The sequence below is a fragment of the Eptatretus burgeri genome, chromosome 2, assembly GCF_056783735.1.
Source record: "Eptatretus burgeri isolate ZD-2024b chromosome 2, Ebu_testis_v1, whole genome shotgun sequence".
Classification (NCBI taxonomy): Eukaryota; Metazoa; Chordata; class Myxini; order Myxiniformes; family Myxinidae; genus Eptatretus; species Eptatretus burgeri.
Window position 1 is genome coordinate 53,504,117 of NC_140962.1, and position 19,799 is coordinate 53,523,915.

General features: G+C 43.6%; 1 protein-coding gene across 4 annotated transcripts in view; it reads left to right on the forward strand.

Annotated features, from left to right (window-relative positions):
* LOC147032063 (osmosensitive cation channel TMEM63C-like) overlaps nt 1-19,799 on the forward strand; it is a 107,545-nt gene that overhangs the window by 45,521 nt on the left and 42,225 nt on the right. For all 4 annotated transcript variants that reach the window (XM_085869356.1, XM_085869353.1, XM_085869355.1 and 1 more), the window contains 3 exons: nt 13,144-13,228; nt 15,707-15,744; nt 17,573-17,712. In XM_085869356.1, coding sequence (XP_085725482.1) covers nt 13,144-13,228; nt 15,707-15,744; nt 17,573-17,712 — 263 coding nt within the window. The remainder of the gene's footprint in view (nt 1-13,143; nt 13,229-15,706; nt 15,745-17,572; nt 17,713-19,799) is intronic.

The following is a 19,799-nucleotide window of genomic DNA, read 5'->3' on the forward strand; positions in this document are numbered from 1 at the left end:
ACGCTGCTCTCAATGCTGGGCAAGGTCTTTGCTTGGATAACTTTTCATAGTGTTCACCACCATCTGCTCGAGCACCAGTGCCTGGAGCCATCGGGTTTGCACCAAATAAGTCAATGATTGGCCTTATCCTTGTCCTCTGGGTCCTCACCGAACGCAGGCGAGAGCTTTGGCAAGGGCTACTCACAGCCTATGTTTATCTCCACAAAGCATTTGATTCAGTGACGTGGGATGTCCGCTGCAGGATTCTCAGTTTTCGTGGGGAGCTCCCAAAGCAGATCGATCTAATTTCTGAACTATACTCTGGTACAGAGAGTGCTGTGCGGTGTGGTGATTCCATCTCTGACTTATTTCCAGTTGTGACGAGTTCATCAGGGGTGTGTATTGGCCACCACACTCTTCAACACTTGTATTGACTGGATTTTGGGGAAGATGTTGGAGAGATCAAGCTGCAGTGCATCGCTTGGAAATGTCAAAATCTTTGACCTTCATTTCATAGATGATGCAGTCATTCTTGCAAAAAACACTGGATGTCCTTGTCGGGGCCCTCGAGGTGCTGAATGAGGAATCAGAACCGCTGGGATTATGGGTTTCCTGGGTCAAAACTAAGATCCAGGCTTTCATTGACATCTTGGATGCTGCTATCCTGTCTGTACCTGTTTGTAGTGAGGATGTTGATGTCACGGAGAGATGCTCTTTCCTTGGCAGTGGTATTCATGTCTCCGCAGATTGTCAGTAGGCATCTGTCTCGGGCCTGGGGAGTTATGGATTCACTGGATCATGGGGTGTGGCGCTGTCGGTACCTGTGCAGGAGGATGAAAGTCTGAGTCTTCATGTCCTTGATACTTTCAGTCTTGTTCTATGGATGTGAGACTTGGACTCTGAGAAATTATCTGAGATGTAGACTTGACTCCTCTTCTGAGACAAAGATGAAGACTTGACCAGGTCCCTTCGGAGAATCCTTGGCTATCGCTGGTCAGACTTTGTGTTCAATGAGCGGTTGCCGAGAGAGACTCAAATTAGATTTGCTTCCTGTATAGTCCATGAGCATCAGCTGCATCAGTACAGACATGTGGCTCGATTTCCTCAAGCTGATCCTGCTCAAAAGATTCTCTCTGTTAGGAGCCTCATGAGTGGAGAAGTCCAGCGGGATGCCATGCCTCGTGGTTGCAGCAGGTTGAATGGCATCTCGAGGAGATGGGGATTGGCCAGGCATCTGCTTGGGGGATGGCCAGATGGAGGCCTCTGGAGTACCGATGGAAAGTGGATACAGCTATGTGCTGCTCTGGCACATGCTCCCATACCTAACCTAACCTATGTGTTCTCCTTTTACTTGAATTAAAGTAGCATCATCATCTTATTATGCCTGGTATTGGCTTAATGGTTAGGGTTGTGTGATTGGGATCCTAGGATCCTGCGTTCAAATCCCCCTCAGCTGTTGAATTAATACCAGGTGGGGTTGACTCTGCCTGTCATCCTTCCATTGTCAGTAAAATGAGTGCCAGCATGCTGGTATCCTGTGTCGGAGTGGCGACCCGTCCAGGATTGTGCCCAATAGCCAAGGAGACTGCTTCAGCAGCACCAACGCTCTGCATAGAGTATGGTCCCAATGGATGGATGGATCATCTTGTTCCATCAAGTCCTCTCTAACTTCTGGTGACATTCATGATCAGATTTTTCCAAACATCCCTATCCTCCACTACTTCCCAAAGCTCTGGCAGAGAGAGAGACAGACAGACAGACAGACAGACAGACAGACAGCTTGGTTTCAGCCTTTGCCCATTCCATCCAGCACATACAAGGCTACATTTTCCTCTTCTTCCCTTAACCATACCCAGCATGGTTCATTTCTCCAAACAATAATTTTCTGCACACATTGTGTCCAACCAAAGTATGACATTTTCTGTTTTAGCATCAGCGCTTCTAATGTATATGGTAGTGCTAACACCTCCATTGTTGCCATCTTCGTCTGAATCGCTTAGATAAGGCTCAAAATTATTTGGCTCCATAATTCCACCGAAAGTGCTTCCATCACTAATTTTGTCTCCAATAGTTCCTTCAAAATCCCCCTGATCAGTTTCAACATACTGAGAACCACAACATGCACTGTTTCTCAATGTGAAGCCACCATTTGCCTCCTCCTCTTCCCTCACCCTCTCTTTCTTCAACCTTTCCTTTACCTAACCTTTTGTAATCTTTGTCACAAAATTATAATAATACAGAGACGGTCTCTTGAAATGTTTCAACTTCCTCTTTCACGCAAGTGGTTCTCTGTATTGTATCATAATTCACAACTCTTTTTCTTCTTCAGAAGACTGTTTTCAATTCGACATTTCCTTCAACCCGCGTCTGAAAAGTTCAACTGTTACAAAGTGTCTTTTCTCCATTCTCTTAATTCTCCTTTATATGTATCCATCATGTAATGTCTTTAGTCACTTCTCTGACTTTACAAATTTTAAAACCCCCAGTTTGCAATGTATGTTCGTGTTCCATCAATCGTCCTCCCCCCCCCAACTACAGTGCCAATTCACCGCGCCTCGTTAAATCTACCTCTTCCTAACTCCTCACCCGTTACCCCCTCTCCTTACTCCTCCCATCTTGCCCATCGTCCTACCTCCGCTCTTGGCACCTCTTCACTGTCTTCTGCTTCAGTATCAGCTCCTCCTCTGTTGTCCCAAAGTGTGTGGTGTTCTCACATCTGTGAGCTCCATTTTAACCGAATATATATATACACATCTCACTCTCTCAATCAGTACACTCATTACCACAAACATGAACTTTCCTTTCTCTCAGCATACCTCCCCATCTTCCCAACCCCTCAAATCTTGTACCTCCCCCTGCCTGCTCCCGACTTCACTATACCACTACCAAGTCTCATTATTCCCCTCTCCCTACCTCTCCTATCACCCTCCTGCACTTTGGCTATGCCTGCTCTCATCGTGTCCCTCCCTCTCAAATCTTTCCTCTCACCCTTGCCTCTCAAAGCAACCTTCACACTCTTCCCCCTCCAAGCTTCCCTCTCACCTTTCAAAAAACTCCCCCCTCACCCTTCTCCCTCCAATCTCCTCCCTCACTCCCCCTTCTCAAAGTCCCCCCCCCAATCACATCCCCAAGCTGCCTCCTTCGCCTGCCCTCTCTTCCATCTCATCACTCCACCTCCTCCAATCTTTAACTGCGTTCTGCCCCCTCTCTTATTACTCCCCACTGTACCTCAACCCATCACCACTGAGCCTTTTCTCCTCTTCATCCGGTCCTCTCCCCGAGCATTTCTGTAACCCCCCACACTTTTTCAACAACTCTCCTTACCTCCCCCCTCTCTTCCCTCATCCTACCTCCTCCCCTGCACCCAAAGCCTCTTCCCCTCCCTCTTCTTTAAAAGTGTGGCCCTTAAACATCTGGGGCCTTTGCTCAAACCTGACAGATCTTTCCATATAGGTTGCCACTGACAAAGCAGACAGAGTCTGCTTAACAGAAACTTTCCTTCTTGAAGACATCTCTGACTCCTTAATATCTCTCCCTGGTTACTCCCTCCTCCGGTATGATGTACCTGAGCCTCGTCCTGGTCGAGAAGTTACTCTCTTCATCAAAGACTCTCTTTCTCACTCTCCATGCACTGGCCTCACTCCCGCACACCCCCAGGAATACCTCTAGCTTTGGCTTACCCCCACTCCAACTTCATGTTTATGTGTGTTGTTCCGTCCACCAGACAGTCATGACTCCATTTACATCTCGCTCTCCAAAAACATGGACCAACTTCTATCCTCTCATCCGAACTTTCTCTTCCTCATATGTGGTGACTTCAATTGTCATCATGCCAGTTGGCTGGGTGTGGGTAACTCTCTCACCTGTCATGGCACTTCAGCAAAAGGCTTCTGTGACTCATTGGGACTGACTCAATCAGTCAATTTCCCGACCCGGATCTCAAGTAATGGTACTCCATCTCTTCTAGATCTGATTTTGACCAATTTCCCTGAAAATATCTGTTCTTCTTTCGCTCCAATCAGTTCATCTGACCACATGCTTGCCAAAGTAAACATCTTTCTGGCTGTTATCAGAGAACCACCTCACCGCCGTTGAGTCTGGCATTTCGCTCAGGCCGACTGGCAGGGACTTGAAGCAGTCATCAAACTTCTCGACTGGTCTTCCATCGCTACTTTCTCCAACATCAACTCATCCTCGGATTTCTTTCAAATAAACTTGCTCTCCCTCATGCACAGATTTATCCCCTCTCGTCTTAAGTTGTCCTACCCTTCATCCCACCTGTGGTACACTAAAGCTTGTGGGGAGGCAGTTGTCCTGAAACAACTTGTCTTCGCCTCATGGATGGCTAATCCAACTGAAGGCAATGTCAACATCTCTCTGGCTGTTTTCAGTTCCTTCCACAAAGTTTGGAACAAGTGTGTGTCTTCCCTCAAAAGAGCTAGAAAACATCATCTTTCTAATCCTAAGTCTGAACTCTCAAACCTGTCTCCCTCATCCAAATCCTGGTGACGGCTAGTAAAGTCTGTTTCTGGTGTATGTTCCCCCTCCATCCCTTCCGTTACCTCAAATGGCCGTACAGCTGATGCTGCATGTGAAAAGGCTGAATGCCTAAACTCCGTGTTTGCTTCTAAATCTTGTGTCCCAAACCCATCGCTGTCTGTACCCACTGTACCCAGTCACACACAGCTGTTCTTGGACTCTATGTCCTTTTCTCCTGACAAAGTGGAGAGCATGCTGTCAAACCTCGACTCAGATTCTGCAACCGGTCCAGACGGTATCAGCCCACGTATCCTAAAAACCTGCTCCTCTGCTCTTGCAAAATCTCTCTGTTATATTCGCCATCTCATTTGCTCAAGGTCATCTGCCATCTGCTTGAAAATCAGCAAACATTGCTACCCTGTGTTGAAGAAAATAATTATATCAATGTACTCTAAATTGTAATTGTGCTGGTGTTTTATAAATTAATTTTTTATGCTACAAGTCGAATTGGCTGTCAGTGTTCCTTCCCTTTAGCCAAGAGTCTTTTTCCCTAAATGTTAATATAGGAATGGCTTGCTATGGAACAAAGTGACCTTTCTGATAACACCAAGGTTGTTATGATTACAAAGTTGCTTTTTACCTAGAAGACACGTATTGCATTTTGGAGTTCTTTGTTTAAGGCTCAACAGCCCCCACCACTCTCCCATGAAAAGCATATAAATACCAGAAATTGTAATCTTGTTTTATTGCAAGCATGTGTGATGTATAGCATCTCAGTGGCTTGTACTCCTTGGTACTGACCAAGTAATAATAAAACTCTCTGATGTAATGTACTTTCACGTTGTCGAAAGTGAATAAATCGGGTCGGTTAAACGGTTAACTAAAAAGTAAGAATAAATAAAATAGAATACCAAATAAAGTTCCACAACAAATGGGGGCTCTCAAGTTCATTGTGAGAGAGACTTGAGAATAAACTGCTGGATGCCGACATCTTAGTTTTTGAACTCACAAGCAGAGAATAAAATTTAACCTGAAGGAGAGTGCTCTTGTTGTGGTTCAGTCATTTTGCTCTGCGTGTCTTTCACTTTTGTAACGAGATTTACACTGAGTCGGCTAAACGTTAAACCCTCACAAGTTAAATAAGATTCCACAACAACCGAAGAATTCTACAACGATCACACCGAAACCTTAGAAGTCAACATCAAGCCGAAAATTCCACAACACCTGCATTCGAAATTTGCAAAAACAGATCCCTGCAACTACAGACCAACCAGCCTTCTCCCAATCATCAGCAAGGTTATGGAATCCATCATTGCTTCAGACATTATTCCTTCCTTTTCTCCAATGGCTTGATTTCCAATCATCAATTTGGTTTCAGACCAGGTCACTCTACCCTGGATATGCTGCTTCTGCTCTCCCATCAATGGATGGAGGTCCTCAATGCCAGACATGAAATCAGTGCCATATCCCTAGACATATCACGTGCTTTAGGCATGGTCTGGCACCCTACCCTGCTCACCAAACTCTCTTCCTGTGGAATCCAAGGCCATCTCAACTCATGGCTCGCAGACTTCCTCTTCTGTCGCAGACAATGTGTGGCCCTTAATGGAGTTGTCTCATCCCTTCTTCCTGTCCAGGCTGGAGTTCCTCAAGGCAGCGTTCTGGGCACTGTTATTTTTCTGATTTTCATCAATGATCTCTCCGACTCTCTGGAAAATCCTCTTTATCTCTTTGCTGGTGACTTCACCTGCTTCTGTGCCATCTGTCATCCCTCAGATTGGCAAGCAGCAGCCTATTCTCTCTCTGCAGATCTGGAGAAATCACAAGCTGGTCCAACACGTGGAACATGTCTTTCGATCCTGACAAATCTCACACTCTCATTATGTCTCTCTGAAAGGACCGGCTGGAACTCCCCCCCCACCCACCCCCTCATCTACTTTCTCAACAATCCTCTGGAAGAAGTCCTTTCCTTCAAGCTTCTGGGTCTTACTATCTGCCATGATCTTTCCTGGGAAATCCACATTTCCAAGCTGGCCTGCATTTACCTTCTTTCTTTCATTTCTCTTTTTTCATGCCTTTAGAACAAAATACCACACACTCTTCAATCCCACTATTCGCTCCAGGTCTTCAAAATAACTGTTCACCACCATCTCTTATCTTCCCCCATCCAAAACCATGATCTTTTCTACCCCCTTCAATCCACCCAAACCCACCTCCTTCATATTCCCTGCTTTCCTTCCTGAAGATCCCCGTAGTGTCCATCTTGTTTACCCCATGTACACCGCCCCATCCCTTTCTCTTCCACAGAGCCCCTAATGTGTCTATTCCCCACTGTTTTGTGGTTCCCTCTCCTGCCCCTCTTGTATTCTGCTCCCCTTGTTATACGTTCTATGTGTTGGCTCTTATATGAGCCTTGACATCGTATATAAAAAAAATTTATAAAGCCAGTCGCTGACTGGGCATCCTCCATCATGCAAAGTCCTTCCTCGGTCCACCTGAGCTCCTGACCACATACAAAGCTTTCGTCAATAGCCTGATGGAGTACTGCTCTCCCCTCTGGGCTGCTATTCCTGCCTATCACCTTTCTCGGCTTTACGCTGCGGAAATCAAGGCATTTTGGATCATCGGTATCTCCCTCGATGAAGCTGAGTGTTTTGGTCTCTCACTCTCTCACCACAGGCAGGTCCGTGTTCTTTCTGTCTTTTACTGTCTCCTCGCTGGCCTTGCCCCCCCCCAACCCTCACTTTGTTTGTCTGCGATATTCCCCCTCCCCCATATTTCCACAGGGTGCTCAAGGTCCTCCACAACACACTTCTGCTAAAGCTACCCAAATCAAGAATCACTGCTCACCATCACTCTTTTATTCCTCTTTTTTCACGCCTTTGGAACAAACTCCCACACACTCTTCAATCCACTCTTCACTCCAGGTCTTCAAAACAGCTGTTCGCCACCATCTCTTGTCTTCCCCCATCCAAAATCACAATCTTTTCTACCCCCGTTAATCCACCCGAAACCCACCTCCTTCAAATTCCCTGCTTTCCTTCCTGAAAGTTCCTGTCGATTTAAGGACCTGAAAGTCCCTGTCATGTCCATCTTGTTTTCCCTATGTACCCCACCCCATCCTTCTCCCTTCCAAAGATCTCCTGACGTCCCTGTTCCCGACTGTTTTTTCCTTCACTCTCCCGTCCCTCTTGTCTCCTGCTCCCCTTGTTATACGTTCTGTGTGTTAGCTCTCATACAAGCCTCGACATTGTATTACCAAAGAGAATAAAAAGGTGTGTTCCGAGTGTGACGTCACTGGCAAAAATCGAAAGTCGACACTCAACGGCTTTTTTCGGCACTTTTTGAGTGGAATTTTTTTTTCTATTTTTTGTTCTTTACAAATTTGACCATGATTAATGATTTTCAGTGTTTTTTTCAAAAATTACATTTTTTGCGTTTGGGTTTAAGACCTTAATAAGTGGAAGACGTATAATACCATCCAGCCTCTACCCAGATCAGGTCGCCCATCCAAAACTCAGCAGCCAGGCAAGCAGGAATCTGTTTCGGGATGTCACTGTCAATCCAGCAATGACTTTGAAAGATCTGCAAGGCTCTATGTCGGAGATGGGGGTCAGTGTTCATCAAGCAACAATTTCTTGTTTCCTTCATAAAGCTGGTGTTCATGGACAGATCTGAATAAGAAGAAAATAAATGTTCTTTAGTGGCCTTGTCAAAGTCCTGACTTGAACCCAATTGAACATGAATGGTGACACTTGAAGATTGCAGTCCATCGACGATGTAGGACTCGATGACATGGCGCCTACAGGCTGTACTGGCCGCATGTGGTGGCCCATCACCCTATTAAGTTTATTTTTTTTTTTTTTTTTTTTTTTTTTTGTCCACCACCTGTATACAGTGCAGTGCCTATAGAAAGTCGACACCCCCTTTCAATATTTTCACCTTTTGTTGCATTATAGCCTGGAATTAAATTACATTAAATCAGACTTTTTTCACCTTTATTATACATTGTAATCAACAACTTCCAAGTGAAAAACAAATTCTACAAATTTGAGAAAATTTATTAAAAAATACAAAACTAGAATATCTTGGTTGGATCAGTGTCCATCCTCTTTATAATATCAATTGTAAATTAGTTCAGGTGTAACCAATCAATTTCAAAACCACACCAAGTTAATTGGCCTCCACCTGTGTTAAATTATAGAGATTCTGATTATTTGAGAATAAAATCAGCTGTTCCTGTCAGTTTCCTCTGCTGGGTAGTGCATTTCATTGCAAAGACAACTATGAGCACCAAGGAGCTTTCAAAAGACCTCTGGGATAAAGATGTGGAAAGACACAGATCAGGGGATGGATATAAAAATATTTCAAAGGCCTTGAATATCCCTTGGAGCACAGTCAAAACAATCATTATGAAGAGGAAGGCGTATGGTACCACCAAGACCCTGCCGAGATCAGGCCATCCCGGCAGCAGGATGACTATGCAAGGAGGAGACTGATCAGAGAGGCCACCAAGAGGCCAATGACAACATTGAAAGAGCATATTCAAGACAATCAAGAAAAATAGAAGGCATATGGTGCTGTGGTAGAAGACTTTGGAACCTTACTCTAGTAACTCCAGTCATATTACAGGTTGAATTATTTAATACATGATCATGGGGAAAGACAATCAATGCAACGTGATTGCTCCCTGGCTTGATGTTCCAAACAGAGTTTCTTATACAGGGAAGAGAAATGAGAAGGTGATCTACTCTCATGCAAGCGAATTGACCAATCACATTCTGATAAGAGACAAACAGAACGTTTTCAAGGATGTGGCCATGACTTTGTTTCAAATGCAAATTCCTATGGTATGTCCTCGAGCACTGTCAAGCTTTATCAGGTATTTGCATTGCTTCATTGCCCTCCCCCTTCACGACTATTGCATAATGTATAATTGATTTCAACATAACAATACCCTGTGTTCACATCATTCCTGGAGGTTTACTACACAGCAAATTTACTATTCATTAATTAGAATGAAGCATTCTAGTCTCTCACTGGTGCCCGTCTCACTGACGGCTGAACAAAGGTAGCTTTATTTAACTTGCCAACCAAGTGAAATCGAGAAAAGATTATATTGTTACACAGTTAACTAACACACTATATCTATTCATTATAAAAACAACCATCAGTATGCGATAATGCATTATCAAGTACTTATTAAAGTATCAGAGCAGCAAACATAAGAGAGGGGTACACATTTCATTAAACTAAGCATGGACTAGTAATCAGATTTTTCACCAGACTCAGATGTGCTTGGGCCAGCATGGAGATTATACGTTCATTATTATTATTATTATTATTATTATTATTATTATTATTATTATTATTATTATTGTCATCTGGTTTGAAAGTCATCTGGTTTGAAATGTTCGCTTTGAGTGGTACGGTGGTGGTATTGAGCATTTACTAGTGGATTCAGCAGAGCACTTTCTCATCAATGAGAAAGGCAAATACAATATATTAATCAATGATCCCAAGTTTTTTTGAAAAAAGATATGTAACAGTTACTGTATATGGAACTAACAAGACCACAGTATATTTGAACAAATATTCTACTCCACTCATTTGTGGATTGTCAAGCAAGCATTGTAATGAGTAAAACAAATACACTCACAAGCCGTGGGCAGTCCACCCTGCAAACATAATGAGTTCTGACTTTCTCATTGTCAGAGACCTAAAAAGCATGTTGTATGCTACAAGCATTTTCAATCTTTATCTCAACTCTGTGTCAGTGCCTTTACCCACGATGCTTTCTGGCGAACCATTCCTTATATGGTGACAAAATGACTTTAGCCAATGCCTTAAAACAGATTTCATACGTCCATATTGTTTAAAAGCATTTGAAAGAATATAACGAGAGATGAGTACATAGTCTGTGGACAAAAAGTGCTTATCCCGATATGAAAAAAAAAATTGTTTCATTATGATCGATACAGAAACATTAATGCTTTGCGATAGTCATGCGATCCACATAGCTTTCTATCACCTTGTATGTCCATAAATTGTTGGTGTAGCACATTCTTCGCATTTCACAAGATAGGATTAATTATTTTACTTTCACAGTACCACCAAGACTGTCTAGGGAAGGCCGTCCCTCCAAATTGGATGACCAAGCAAGGAGGAGACTGATCAGTGAGGCTACCAAGAGGTCAATGGCAACTTTGAAAAAGCTACATGCTGTCGCGGTGTTGGCAGTTACGTTAATCCCCCCAACCCAATTTGTGGTGATGGGCAGTTAACACCACCAGCCCGGATAGCCAAGCGGTTCTTCTTCGGAGGTGGACACATTGATCCTCAGAGATTAGAACGTGCGCGGGAGGAGCGGGGTGCAATGGCAGATAAATGGAGGCACGGCGAAGCACAGGGGCGTTTATACTCCAACGCCATGACAAATACACGGACACATCAACTTGAAATATAGCGGATTTAATGAAAATAGACAAATATTTACAACGGACAATGATTCAGAATGTTATCATATGTGAGGTAAACTAAAGTCGAAAGTCGAGGCACCTCTACACACAGACTTAAATACGGACAAGGAGAGAGAGAAAAAAGCAAATCCTTCCTTTACTCTGGTACTTAGCTTGGTCCAGAGATGGTCTTTGTGGAACTTGGAATCGAAGCAATTCGTCCTGCATGTGTTGATGCACCAAAAATATGGCGCCAAGCCGCTCTTCTCGCAGCAGGAATATTCGTCAGGCAATTCATGAGTGATATTCAACACCAGGGCTCAGAGACCCCGTGCAGCTGCTTTGTGCGTTAATTTTCCTCACCGACCTGCTATTTGAGATATACGAGGCTCGGGGTCGATTCCTAATGACTCCTCAAAGAGCCAAAGGCCAACGTCTTGCTTCACCATGCGAGCCAAATCGCCTCAACACGAATACATGAATTGTGCTTTCTTCTTCATGCGTCGAAGGAAAGCTAGCCATAAGGCACTGTTCTTACAGGTTATCTCCTCACTATGTTCTTTCTTGACCGCATGCGTCCCACACTCTGCACTCACCCATTCCTCCTCCCCACTCTTCACTCTGTTCTATTTAATCTGCTGGCTCCCACACCCTCTTCCTCTTCATGCGTCTCACGTCATGCCCATCAATCCTCTGCTTCCGGGGCGTGGCTATGCCCACCATCACCCTTGGAGGCAGGGCTTCTGCCCTCTCGGCATGTTTGGCTTGCTTGTAAATGCAAAAAATGGACGAATAGGTTACGGGGGGGGGGGGGGTAGTCACCAACTGGGGGAACCCATTCTTACTCCTGAGCTAATTAATACCACACCACCCCCTGTGTTGTGACACGTAACACTTAAGCTCATAGTTTCCCCACTTAATTGCATCGAGATGTCTACCACACGTCCACGGACCAAACAACTCTATTCAATCCTAAATTTGCTATTAAATTCCTTCGTCTACCCCCACATCCGTAGCAATATATATATATATATATATATATATATATATATATATATATATATATATATATATATATATATATATATATATATAATCTATCTTAATATTACTAAAACTCTCATCTTGTATGTATGTATGTATTTATGAATGTGTGTATGTATGTATGTTCCCAAAATACGGCCAAAACGGTACACGATAGTGCAAACATTTTAGGGCCACCTTACTCACCATTCTCCTGTGGTGTGCAGTATCAAGTTTTGTTCAAATCGGGCAACGAAAAAAAATATTAAAAAACAATTCCCGATTCAGTCAAGTTTTGGTATGACGATCCATAAAGTGCAAGGACAAACCATGGAGAATGTGTTGATATACCTCGCGAAACCGGTTGGCCGAACGATGACTCCTGAAGTAAATGCTCCAATTTTCTTCAAGTTAAAGTTTGACCACTAAATAATATTAAAATTGTCTTTTTTTTTTTTTTCATCAACCGCTGTCACAACGGGAACTCAACGGGTTCATGGGTCGTCTAGTATACTATAGCAGGAGCCATGTGTGTGTGTGTGTGTGTTCCACTCATTGGTTGAACAGTTCGCCTGACTCCACCCACAATATCTAAACTATGGCCACCAATTTAGGAACTCTTTTGAATTACCCTTTAGAACAGTTTAGAATTACCTTTTCTCTCAAGCAGTAGTTTTATGACAGATTATGTGGGTTTGCTATAATTTCCGACTATTTTCTCCTTAAATTGTGACGTGTTTCTGCAAAGTCGGTGATGGTGTGAGAAGAGAGCAGAAAGCATTAAATATTCCACTGTTTTGAGGTGGGAATGCCCCTTTGCCTTTATGAGCAGGAGTGTGAGAGTATAGATGGAACAACTTTTGCAAGGGGGGAGGGGTTGAGGACTTTTGTTGGGCGGAGGGGTATTGGGGCATTTGACGGTTTGAGTTTAGGGAGGAGATAAATGCCATATGGTTGGGAGAGGAAGGGTGAGGACTTGGGGTTGGGGGGATGGGGAAGGGAGAGCAAAGATGGGTCAAAGTTGGGAGGGTGTGGCTGAGGCTTTTTTCTTGAGTTGTCAGAGTTGCACGTGTAAATTTACTTACAGTAAGTCTGTGCGTGTGCGCGCGTACACTGTGTACAGTCACATGCGGGGGGAAGGGGCACAATCACCCTTCGGGTAATGTGTGAAGAAATATTAAAGCTCAGCCTTTTATTTGCACAGCCTCACTTCATTGTTCTACAGCGAGACCGAAAGGGATGGCTCCCTTTCAGAAGGCAGCTTTTCTGATGATGAAAGCTCAAACAAGGTAACTTTGTTCTTTACATCTTTGGGTGAAGAGCGAGCATTTCTTTTTTTCAACTTTAATTGCATATTTCTCTTGTTTCTTCTTCAATATCATCTCCAGTTCTCAGCTGTGAAAATTGGCATTCCAACTTTTTTGGCAGTGTTCTGGATTTATTTATTTATTTTTTGAATTATTTTTGTCTGGTTTCTTGTGCAGGTAAATTGATGATGGTTGTTTATTCCCTTCACGGAATAGTGAGGTTCATGCAATATATATATTTGCAAAAATCAAGGCCCATAGAAGAATTGCGATGAATCACCTTTTCATCCAATTATTCATATTGTTGCGGTTCTGTAAAATCACATGCCTCCAAGGCGATGGCACACAACATACAGCAGTCCCATGCCAGTTATTTGAAAAGTATGTGAATTAGTTAGTCCTTTCCATATGTCTAGTGGGTAAAGGGGGAAGATGCATTATGTGGGACTCCTTCAGTTAGGGCTCTTTAACCTTCAATCTTTGCATTCTTCACCCCGCCTTGTGTGGTACTCCTTCAGTTAGGGTTCTATAACTTTCAATCTTTGCAATCTTCCACCCTCTTTCTCTCACGCGAAACATGCAAGCAAGCACGCAAATCAGGAAAGACTACTAGTAACCAAGCAAGCATGCCGCTAGTACATGCTGCGAGTCCAGCCTTCAAAAACCATGACCCCATGTCAAGGTCAGGAGCTATTACGCATGCCCCTGTTGGCTGGTGACTGAGCCATCTTTCGCCTTTGGGGCCTGGCAGGGTGTGGATACGACCGCTATGGACCAATAGAGGAGCTGAATTTCATCAGAGCTCCTTTTGAACCTGTGGTTGGCTCCTCCCTTCGTCCTTGGCTTATAAAAAGAGCGTATGCACCTCATTCTGAGCAGATTGCCAGGGACAGAGCAGAGCAGATCGCCGGGGACGGAGCTGGGAGATCGCCGGGGCCGGAGCTGGAGAGATCACCGAGAGCATCGCAGGAGAAATATCGCCAGTCATTGGACCTTGCCAGGGAGACAGGCAGTGCAAGGACAAGCATCGAGTCAGTGTGACCAGGCATGGGGTCACGCATTGCTGCTGTGAGCCAGGACTGCTCCATTTGAACGTCACTCATTTAGGCTGTAGCGACACTTACACATGCGGACTCTCACACAAAACACGATAGGATCTTTTCTCATGCATCTTTCTTCTACCATCTATCTCTTGTCTACAGTGGATGCAAAAGAGCAATCAATGTGGGCAATCCTGACCAACTGCTCTTTTCAGAGCAGAACCCAAGAGTGAACCAAACTGACTTGCACCTCACATTCCTACTCTTGCACTACGCCACACCCCACATCACATTACATTTGCACTTCTCAAACACGCACCCTGGACACCCTCAGTATTTCTCCATCCTCCCCTTTCCCAAGCGTTCTGGGCTGTGCAGGTCTGCCGGCCACGCCAGGTATTGAGAGCTCATTAATCCTCAACTGTTTCTATCTGGGCTATCTCTAATTTTCCCTGGTGTGTGTGTGTGTGTGCGTGCGTGCGTGCGTGCGTGCGTGCGTGCGTGCGTGCGTGCGTGTGTGTGTGTGTGTGTGTGTGTGTGTGTGTGTGTGTGTGTGTGTGTGTGTGTGTGTGTGTGTGTGTGTGTGTGTGTGTGTGTGTGTGTGTGTGTGAGGGCACCTGTCGTAGCATAAGTTAAGACTGTGTAAGAATTTTCAGGATAACTCTGCACTGTGCCTTCTTTTGTAATATCGCTTGCCTTTTGTCGCACCCGACAAATTCCTTGCTTTCCCTGCTGTACATTTGCAATAAATCCCATTACCATGCCACATAACTTTCCTCACTCCTGGTTTAAATAAATGTTTTTAGAAATGTTCCCAGCTTGTTTTTATCTCTTCCTCCATTGGTCCAGCATGGCCCACACTCTAGCTTTGCCGGGACATTATTCTCCAATAATCTGTTCATTAGCCGGTCCATACTCGGCAGCTCCGCTCGGCTGCACCTGATCCAGTTGGTAATCTAAATAATGCAAGTACGTACTGATGGCGTGATTCCCCGATAAAGAGGTCACATGTCCTTGGGTGAACGGTTGTGAGACAGAGAACCCTAAGTTAAGTGGTAAAGTTATTGGTGTTCCTGGTCGATTAGCGACCCGTCATGGCACAAAGTTATTCATGTGTGATGGCCTGCAATTCTCAGTGTGTCCGGAGAGGAACCCGAGACAGTTCTTCCCTCATGGTTCGCCCACAACGCCGAGCCCGCAACATTATCTTTCATTGTTGTGCCTTTTAAATATGCTCGCACTTATGATGAAGCAGCAAGTATGTAGTGGAGCATGCTCTACCATATAGCATCCTCCACTATAAACTTGTGTGAATTAACCTGAAGGCTGCTTTATTCAACAGTGGTTGTGGCTATATTATATTCTTTATTTTTATTTTCTATTTTTTCTTCAATGAAATTTAACTTCATCTTTTTTGCAGGGAACATTTTCATGGTTGAGAAACATCTTCAAGATTAGGTATGAAAATATAATGAATATTTTATTGTGTTTGTCTGTATGAGTTTGCAAAATGTTTTTTTTTCTTTTTTTATTAACAAAATCGAGGCTCATGGACATAAGCTGATAAGCGGGCAGCGCAGCAGCTGTTCGACACAAAAGAAAGGGAATGGACAGACGAGATAGATATAGATATAGGTAGATATGGGGAACATTGTAACTTGCAAGTAAAAGGGGTTAATGGAGTAAAGATCCTGGTTGAGGTTGGAGGATGACATGAGATGTTGGTGCGACACCCGCTTAAAGCCCTGAAGGTAAGAGTATCATAGCATCTACAAAACAGTTCCACAATAATGGAGATGTGAGAGGAGCATTTAATTATTTCCAGATAGGTAGACACTGGACAGCAGCTGTCACTCTCTGCTGATTGGTGGGATGGGGGTACTGTACAACACAACCCAGAGTCTTCTGCAAATAAAAGAGGGTTTTCCAGAGCATCTTATAGGTCATTTGTGGAAATGAGGAACAAGACTGGACCCAAGACACTGCCTTGAGGCACACCAGCTTTCACTGTTAGAGGAGCGGAGAGAGTGTTTCATTGTCAGCAACACATTGACTACGTGAGAGGAGCAAGCCAGAAATCCAGGAATGTAGGTTGCCTTAGATCCCAGAGGCAGAGACCTCGACAAGCAAAACGGGATGCCAAACTGTGTCGAATGACCTATCGTGTGAGATTTGGGGTCTCTAATCATTGCTGAGTCCAGATCCATGGTATGTTCAAAGTTAAGTGACCAGGATATAATCCAAACTGATGATTTGTTTTCAGGCTCTTTGAAAAGGGAAAAGACTTCATATCAGCAGCAATTATGGATTCCATGACGAGCTAGCTTTTAAGTCTATAGGTGACAGTGTGTTGCACTCTTCTTGTGGAGGGGAGTGGTTTTTACTGACTTCCATATGGATGAGAGGTGGCCAAAGGAGTGCAGGCTGTCTAGGTCAGACAGAGGAGATGCAAAAGTAGCAAAGCGGGATTTAAGAGGCTTTGACCCTGACGCCATCTGGGCCTGTCATCAATACAGTGTCAATGCTGGATATACAGTAACTCTCTCTACCTTCTCAGGGAAAGAAGGACACAACGTCCAGTTGACAGTAGGCAGAAGGGCATAAGATGGGTACATAATGAAATGGGTTGAATACACAGGGTTGAGACTAACTTCCTTATCTTGGACAGTTGAGGTGAGGGTGATGAAGGAGGGGATGGAGGGGGAGCATCTACCAGAGATGGACTTGACAAGGTGTCATGATGATATTAGTTGGAGAGTGTTCACCCTTGAGATTTGCAAGATATGCTTTCCGGCTTGCCTCAGGATAGGTGCACACTTGTTGTGAGCCTTATGGCGTGACCGAAGGTTTATCTACATTGTTGGTGGATTAAAAGCTGGAATGAATAATAAGAATGAGCTGAAACTCTAAAGACCCAGCTTTTGGGTGGTACAAGGAATAGAATTGTGTAATATGAAAGCTGAATCTTGAACGGTTTTTGAAATATCGTGTATACAAGCCAAGTTCCTGAGATGGTTGTCATGGCAACAGAATTCAGCCGATCACAGTCGTGATCAAATCAGGTTAAGATAATGTCCTGAGGAATAGATATCTGCAATATGAAAGCTAAATGTTCAACGTTTTCAGACCTAATGTCCACAGATGGTTGTGTGGGTTGTCAGTCAGTCGGGCGTAGCTCTTTTCACTGTCCCCCATCTCCAACCTCGTCGGAGGGGTGGGGGTTAACTGAATATGATTAATATATCTTCCACCTGGTATGATGTTGGGGTTTGTTTTTGTGTTGCAGCTCAGAGGATTACAGAGCTCGTTGTGGGAGTGACGCGCTATATTATCTGTCCTTCCAGCAACACACCCTGGCACTGCTGTGCACACTTGGTGTTCTGTCTCTCGCTGTTCTCCTTCCACTCAACATTTCTGGAAACCTGGGTAATGCCTGTGCTCAGAGTTAGAACTCCCTCTTTGAGATTGGAGGGAATAGCATTGTGTAATTATAATAATAAGAATTGTTATTATTATCAATATATTATTAATTAGAAAGCTGCTTTAAGTACCCATACTTTCCACGATTAAAGGGTTTTAAGAAAAGAAAAAGAAGAAAACATAAAAACACCTACTTTATAATTGCAATTATAGCATTATTTATGTACTTTTTCTGTTTTATGTGCATTGTCATGGCTTTAAATGGCATTATTATATTAATACACTAAGCATATCTATATTAATACACTATTTTGGAGTGTATCGGAGACATATCTCCTCCGAAACTTCCAGACGGATTGTCATCACTTTCGTCATGTGGGTGCTCTGTGGTCTAATGTGCAGCATAGGCTATGTGAGATCACGCCAGATGGACAGGTTTGGAAATTTTAGGCGATTTTTCTAATTTTTACATTCGTTTGCTTGGTGATGTGTGACGTCACCGCTGAGAGGCGTAATGATGTCATGACATCATCGGTCATTCGCTGATGTCATTACGTCTGTCGTCGACAGACCGTCACCGCTGAGAGGCGTAATTCCAATCCTAGAAAACAGCGTCTGCAATGTAAAACCCTCTTCTGCACATGCTGACTTCCTCAAAGGGTGCATTTGACACAAAAAAAATGTAACAAGAAACATTGTATAAAAAGAAATTCTATAAATCACATTGTCAACACTGGATATATTGTCGTCCTAACAAACCCTCACTCTAGAAACTTTGCGTGGAGCGCGGGAGTGGCTAGTGGAGTTTATTTTCCTTCCTAATGTCCTCATTCTTATTTCTGATTGTAAAACAGTGGTCTGCAAAAGTTTTCACATCCCCCCCCCTCCCCACCCCCTCCCCAACAATGTTTTCACATTTTGATGCCACCTGAGCTAAATTTAAGATGCTTTCAAATCAAAGTGAACATATAGAATCTTCACAAACTACTCAAAAATGATAAAGATAAAAAATGTAGATAAAATGTGAATAAGTTAGATTAACAGAGAGAATCAGATAATTCTCATTGGCATAAGTATTCAAACCCTTTGCCTAATTTAGCCAAAATTACTTCAGGAGCAAAGTTGAAAGGTTACAAAATAAGTGTAAAAGGATTCACCTGTATGTAATTAGTGGTTTAACTTAAAAATTAAGCGCTCCCCCACTTAACTAAGGCATTTTAAGGTGCACCTCACTTGGACAACTAACAAGGCAAACATGAAGACCATGGAGCTTTCCAAGGAAGTCAGACATAAAGTGGTGGAGAAACATCGTTCAGGAGAGGGTTATTAGAGGATTTCAAAGTAACTCATCACTTAGAATATGGGAAATCCATCATAAAGAAGTGGAAGACATATCACATAATGCAGACTCTACCCAGATCAGGTCACCCATCCAAACTCAGCAGTGGGCAAGCAAGAAACTGGTTTGGGATGTCACTGCCAATCCACCAATGACATTGAAATATCTGCAAGGCTCTTTGTTTGAGATGGGGGTCAGAGTTCATCAATCAACAATACCCCGTTCCCTTCACAAAAGAGGCCTCTGGACAGGTGGCTAGAAAGAAGCCGTTACTGAAAAAGACACATCTAAAAGCTCATATGGAGTTTGTGAGAAAGCATCTTAATGATGCTGCACAAATGTAGAGAAATGTTTTGTGGTCAGATGAGAGAAAAATTGTAGTTTTTGGTCTAAATTCAAAGCATTATGCTTGGTGCAAGCCTAACACTGCACAACATCCAGTCAACACCATCCCGACTGTCAAGCACGGTAGCAGCAGCATGTTAATGGACTGCTTTTCATCAGCAGGCACTGGCAAGCTTGTCAGGATATAAGGGACAATGGACGGTCCAAAGTACAGGAAAATCCTTGATGAAAACCTGCTCAAGTCAGCCATGAATCTGAAACTGGGTAGGAGATTTACATTTCATCAGGACAATGATCCGAAACTAAAGCTAAAGCCATACTGGAGTGGCTGAATAAGAAGAAAATAAATGTTCTTGAGTGGCCCAGTTAAAGTCCTGACTTAAACTGAATTGAACATTTCTGGTGAGAC